This window comes from Coffea eugenioides, chromosome 8, assembly GCF_003713205.1.
Source record: "Coffea eugenioides isolate CCC68of chromosome 8, Ceug_1.0, whole genome shotgun sequence".
Lineage (NCBI taxonomy): Eukaryota > Viridiplantae > Streptophyta > Magnoliopsida > Gentianales > Rubiaceae > Coffea > Coffea eugenioides.
Window position 1 is genome coordinate 385,328 of NC_040042.1, and position 6,757 is coordinate 392,084.

General features: G+C 36.6%; 1 protein-coding gene across 1 annotated transcript; it reads right to left on the reverse strand.

Annotated features, from left to right (window-relative positions):
- Positions 1–420: 420 nt before the first annotated feature.
- Positions 421–2,042, reverse strand: LOC113779359. Its single transcript, XM_027324925.1, has 2 exons — positions 785–2,042; positions 421–455 (listed from the first exon to the last, which is right to left on the reverse strand). The coding sequence occupies exons 1-2, from the start codon at positions 1,845–1,847 to the stop codon at positions 421–423; spliced, it is 1,098 nt and encodes a 365-aa protein (XP_027180726.1). The 5' UTR covers positions 1,848–2,042.
- Positions 2,043–6,757: the final 4,715 nt, after the last annotated feature.

The following is a 6,757-nucleotide window of genomic DNA, read 5'->3' on the forward strand; positions in this document are numbered from 1 at the left end:
ACAGGGAAAATATAACTCAAATCAGACTTATTTTTGAGTAAATAGATCCAAGAGACTCTTGTGCAGTCATCGATAAATGTGACAAACCACTTAGACCCTGAGATGTTTGGAATAGTTGATGGCCCCCAAATATCACTATGGATTAAAAAGAAAGGAGAAGACGATCGTTTATTACTGATAGGAAATGGGACACGAGTATGTTTAGCATACTCGCAAATATCACAATGAAAAGACTGAACATCAAATCCCTTGAACAAGGAAGGAAACATTATTTTTAATGCAGAAAAAGACACATGACCTAGACGTCTATGATGTAACCAGATGACATCTTTATTGGAGGGTGAAGACAATGTGGACAGGGCAGATTTACTAAATTCTGGTTGACTTGATGTATCCAAGTAATAGAGTCCATCATGCTCCTTAGCTAGTCCAATCCTCTTTCCCGAGCCCCGGTCCTGAAAGTCACAACAGGATTCATCAAATATAACAGAGCCAGCTAGATCCTTGGCAAGTTTTTTTACAGAAACCAAATTTGTAGATAATCGAGGAACATGAAGAACATTTTTAAGAATCAAATTTGGAGTAACTTGGACATCTCCGATACCTGCCACAGTGGTTGTAGTACCATCTGCAACAACAATCTTTCTATTGCTAGGACAGGGATTATAGGTTTTGAATTTATTTGAAATATGAGTCATATGGTCCGTAGCACCAGAGTCAAGAATCCAGACATTCCTAAGCTCATTGCCTAAAACACTAAATGCAAAAGAGACTAGAGCCTTACCTGAAAGTGTCAATGAACACATACCCGGATTCCTTGATTGAGAATTGTTAGTTGCTGGTTTGTCAACTGTCTCTAACATACTTTTAAGCTTCTCAATTTCCTCCATACTAAACCCTCCAATCACTTGAGTTGGATCTTGAACCGACATATGAGCCTGCCTTTGCTGGCCACCTTTTTGTCCCCATTCACGAGTGGGTGGTTTCCCATGTAGTTTCCAGCATTGATCTATGGTGTGTTGTGGTTTCTTGCAGTATGTGCACCACAACTCCTCGCGATTCTTTTGCCCACTTGTTTGATTGGTCTTGTCCGCAGCAACCTTGTTCAGTACCAACCGCTGAGATTTGGAACTTAAAAGGGCTGAATTTTCTATTGAAGGTAGCTCTAACATAATACCCCTGCGACTTTCTTCTCCACGTACTTGGGATATTGCTTCTGTTAAAGAAGGAAACTCTGGCCTGCCCAGAATTTGAATTCGTACAAGATCGAATTCAGAGTTTAGGCCAGCCAAAAAATCATAAACTCGATCCCTTTCTATGAACTTCTTGATAAACACTGCACATTTGCTACAGTTCAAATCAAGTGCCCTGTAATAATCCAGTTCCTGCCACTGGTTTTGCAGAAAATTGGCATACTCCGTCACTGTTTTTGTCCCTTGTTTTGCTCCAGTTGTCTTTGTCTTGATGTCATAGATAAGAGCTGCATCATTAACCTTGGAATATGTCTGATGAAGGGCATCCCAAATTGCCTTTGCTGTAGGAAGAAACATACATGTATCGCTGATTTCAGGAATCATGGAATTCCATAACCAAGACATGATCATTGAATCCTCTTGTTCCCATGCTTCAAACCCCGCCGTTTCACTATCCGGTGCTATTTCCAATAGATGACTCAACTTTCCTTTTCCTTTCAGGAATGTTCGAACCAATTGAGACCACTTCAAATAATTTTTTCCATTTAGTCTATATGCTGCCTGGATGTTTTGAAGCTCTGTTGTGTTCCGTGTACTTTGTTCTTCTTCCATAGTTGAAGACAATTGCCGCGTTGAGGATGTAGCATCCGCCATGATTGAATAGGAGGGGGGGAAAAAAAAAATGTATAGTAACAGGAACAGCAATGAAGGCTGGAGAGAATAAGAAAGGAACCAGCAATTAAGGCTGGAATTGACAAGAAGCAAAGGTGGTATTTTTCCCAGAACCCTAGACGGGCTCTGATACCATGTAAACTAAGAAAAATGGAGAGAAAAAATACTTTTCTTCTATTTCACTTTGGACTACACAATATACAAATATATATATACACAAGTGGATACTATAATCATATGATACTATAATCATACTATTACCTAATTAATATATGATACTATAATCATATGATACCTAATTAATATATGATACTATAATCAAATCTTTCCTAATATTTATATTATCAAATCTTTCCATAATATCAGATCACATATCTTCAACACCTACGTTAAAATCTTTGGCTAATAAATTTAATGATTTTAGACATTTTGAGACTGAAATATGAAAGCTAACTGCCCAATTAGTACTTGTGTCAGTTTATATTTTTAAACTATGCTGCTTATCAGTAGAGATTGAAACCCCACAGAGAGAATAATGAATCACAGTAGAAAATTTTAGTTTTGATTTAGAAATGGCTGTAGATTATTGTCAGATACAAATGAACTTTTCAGAATGAAATGGGTAATGCCTAGAGTAGTGAGGGCCTAAGATGGCTGGATTTTAATTTCTAGAAAAGAGGAGATAGGTGCGCATTTGACTTCTCTAGAAATGATAGTGCCATGGATACAGACAAAGGCTTTCATTAGAGCGAAAGTTACAATTTTAAGAATCAACAACGCAATTTTGTTTTTGATATTATTTGGGTCTAAAGAGTTTGCTCTTGTGTGTTCCATTTCTTGGAAGGATTTCGCTGGTCAACTAGACAGGGCTTTGAATACCTCTTAGGTGAGGATGTTGTAGTATAGTGTTTAAGTTGAATATGCATGAGGAACTAAGTAACGCATCATTTTGGATTTCTGAGATGTTTATGGCCTTTGTCTTGTCTAGATGAGTTACTTTGAATATATCTGTGGATTTGTTACAATTTTGAGGTTTGTGGTCAAATAAATGGTTAAGAAATAAATTTTAATTAGAAACTCTGAAACTCAGGTTTTAGAAATTGCAGACATTTGCAAGAAAGCATATTGTGCTTTGATTCAAGTGGAGGATGTTTTTGACCATTCCACAAGGTTTCTGGTTAAGAGTGCTCAGAATATACTAGGTTAGAAAGAAGTTAGGTAGATTTGTAGAGTTTTGCCCTTTCATGCAAATATAGGATTCTAATTAGGGTATCAATCGGATATTCAAATGGAGAAAGAAGGAACAAAGTATATCTGCATGTTGTTAGATTCTAATTAGTGTATGTGGGTTACTTAAGAGTTTAATTGTGGGTTGTTGAATATTTGGAGTATTGCCAATTAATTTTATGATAAATGAGCTATGTTCTGGTCAAACAAATGGTGAAAAGAAAAAAGGCATATAGAACAGAAAGTTAGGTTTAAGAAATCCCATGAATTGCAAGTCAGCAAGGTTCATTTGGAGCCTTTTTTAACCATTCTACAAGGCTTAAGGGAATGATTAACCAAATAATACTAGGTTTAAGAAATCCCAAGAATTGCAAGTCAGCAAGGTTCATTTGGAGTCTTTTTTAGCCATTCTACAAGGCTTAAGGCAATGATTAACCAAATAATATTAGGTTTGTTTAGAGGTTTGTTGATGCTGCACAAAGATTGGTTCCTTAGTAGGCAATTAGAGGACTTGTACACAAGGACGCATTGCATTTTGGATTCTATCTAATTTAGGTGAATTACTTGGGATTTATCTGTGGGTTTGTTTTCACAAATTTTGAGCATTGTTAATGATTTTATGGTAAATAAGTAGCACTGGGGTGAAGAAAACAGAGAAAGTTAAAATGGTATAGGGGATCTGAGACTCTACTTCTAGAAATTTCAGAGATTTGGAAAAAAACCATATTCCATCAAGGTCCATTTAGAGGTTGATTTTGACCATTCTTCAAGGTTTAAGGCAAAAGTAACTAGACATACTAGCCTTAGTAAGAAGTTAGGTGAATTGTGTAGACTTGTCCTTTGCAAGCATTTACAGGATTTTCATGCACTGATGTTGCACTTTAGCATTTGATTTGAGTATGGAAATGAACGATGGGCTGAAAATAGTATATGCATGTTTTCTTGGATGTTGATATTTTGTTGGACTAATTAATCTAGATGGGTTACTTGGAATCTGTTTGGGTTTATTAAAAATCTTCAATATTGTTAATGAATTTTATTTATGGTGATAAGTACTGTTCTGGAGAAAAGAAAATAGGTGAATTAGAAACTAAAATTTAGGTTTTAGAAATCCCAACAATTACAAGAAAGCATTTGCAGGAAGGTTCATTTGGAGGTTGTATTTTCATCATTAAACAGGGCTTAAGGCAGAGAGTTACCAGTTTGTACTGGGTTTGCTGCTAAGGAAACGATTATGCTTAGAAATTAGCTGGCTTTGTACCGAGTTTGGTTCCTTTGCAGATGAGTTGCTTGGGATTTAAATTGAAAATCCAGATGGTGACACAAGGAACTAAGTATTGCATCTTCTTGATTCTATCTAATTTAGATGAGTTACTTGGGATTTATCTGGGGGTGTGTGACTAATTTTTAAGTGTTGTCAATGATATTATGGTAAGTAATTTTGTGGTGGAATTAGTGGAGAAAATGATGATGGTATTTGAACAAAAAGAAAAACTGAATTGTTCTGTCATATCTTTTGTTTTGGACTCTGTACAACATTTATACAAATGGAATTTGACTTTTGTCAATTCCATGAAATCTGTAATTTCCTAAAAATTAGGAGCTAATTTATTCTATCCTAAAATACATTAGGAGTAAATTATTCTATCCTAAAATAGAGCAAAAATCATGGGATATAGCAGAAATCATGGGATATACATAGAAAAAGATATTCTAGATTTTCAACACTCCCCCTCAAGATGGTGAATAGATATTTTCCATTCCCATCTTGCATGTAATGTCTTCAAAGTTGGAAGTTGGCATTCCCTTAGTTAAGACATCTGCCAATTGATTATTTGATGCTACATATGGAGTGCAAATCATGCCACTGTCCAGCTTTTCTTTAATAAAATGTCTATCAACTTCGATGTGCTTTGTGCGATCATGTTGCACTGGATTGTGTGCAATGTTGATGGCAGACTTGTTGTCGCAATAGAGTTTCATAGGTCCTTCCCACTTGATTTTAAGATCATCAAGTATTATTTTGAGCCATAGCAATTCACAAACTCCATGAGCCATAGCTCTAAACTCTGCTTCCGCACTTGATCTTGCAACAACCGATTGCTTCTTACTCCTCCATGTCACTAGGTTCCCACCAAGAAATGTACAATATCCTGAAGTTGATCTACGATCTACAACAGAACCTGCATAATCAGCATCAGTGTATGCCTCTATGAGCAATCCTTTATTTTTCTTGAACAAAATTCCTCTACCCGGTGTCCCTTTGAGGTAGGATAGAATTCTATTAACAGCCTGCAAGTGTTTCTCTCTTGGATCATGCATAAATTGGCTTACTACACTTACAGCAAATGCTATGTCCGGCCTTGTATGGGACAAGTATATCAATTTCCCAACCAACCGCTGATATCTTCGCTTATCTACTGTGCTATCATCCTTCTCTTCATTCAATCTCAAGTTAGGCTCAATGGGTGTGCTTGCTGCCTTGCATCCAAGATTGCCTGTTTCTTCAAGCAAGTCTAAGACATACTTTTGTTGGGAAACAAAGATGCCTTTACTTGAGTATGCCACCTCAATGCCTAAAAAATACTTCAGCCTCCCTAGTTCTTTAATTTCAAACTCCTTTGCTAAGCACTTTTTGAGTGTTTCTCTTTCAATTGGATCATTCCCGGTGATGATGATGTCATCTACATATACAAGTAGAGCTGTAACACCTCCTTTGGAATGTTTTATGAACAAAGTATGATCTCCTTGACTTTGTTTGTATTGCATTGCTAGCATCACTTTAGTAAATCTTCCGAACCAAGCCCTTGGTGATTGTTTTAATCCATATAAAGCTTTCTTTAACCTGCACACTTTCTTTTCAAAAAATATTTCATTGAAACCCGGTGGAGGTTTCATGTACACCTCTTCTTCTAAATCCCCATGTAAGAACGCATTCTTAACATCAAATTGCTGTAAACACCAACCAAAGTTAGTGGCTAAAGACAAAAGAACACGCACAGTATTCATTTTTGCAACGGGTGCAAAGTTCTCTTGGTAATCTATCCCATATGTCTGTGTATATCCTTTTGCGACCAACCGAGCTTTATGCCTTTCTAATGAACCATCAGCTCTATATTTCAAAGTAAACACCCATTTACACCCCACTGTTTTCTTTCCTTTAGGCAGGTTTACAATTTCCCAAGTCTTATTTCTCTCTAGGGCATTCATCTCCTCTTTCATAGCATGTAACCAGTTCTTATTTCTAAGTGCCTCTTGTAGTGTTTGTGGGATTGAAATGAAGTTGATGGTGGTAAGGAAAGTTTTATGTTGTGGAGAGAGTTTATGGAAAGACACGAAATTTGAGATGGGATGCTTAGTGCATTCTCGTGTTCCTTTTCGAACAGCAATAGGCAGGTCTAAATCATTAAATTCACAAGGAGCAGAGTCAGATTGAACACACAAAGGAACAGAATTTTCAGTACCTGATTGTGGTTCGGATTCTTGGATTTGCACAGGTTTAGAAATATGAACTTTCTTCCTTGAGTAGACCTTGAGTGGTGTAGTTGGATTTAAACCAGATTTTCCCTTAGCTCCAAGATCTGGTTCAATTTCTTTACTGGCATGTTCAACTTCAAATTCAGGTTCAGGTTCACTGCTAGTATGTTCTACTTTAGAATTTGGTG

Bases quoted from the DNA above. Each gene is read 5' to 3' on its own strand.
- LOC113779359 (XM_027324925.1), bottom strand. From the start codon at position 1,847: ATGGCGGATGCTACATCCTCAACGCGGCAATTGTCTTCAACTATGGAA. The intron at 456-784 runs GTAAGGCTCTAG...TGTGACTTTCAG, and splicing joins GTGTTCATTGACACTTTCAG to GACCGGGGCTCGGGAAAGAG.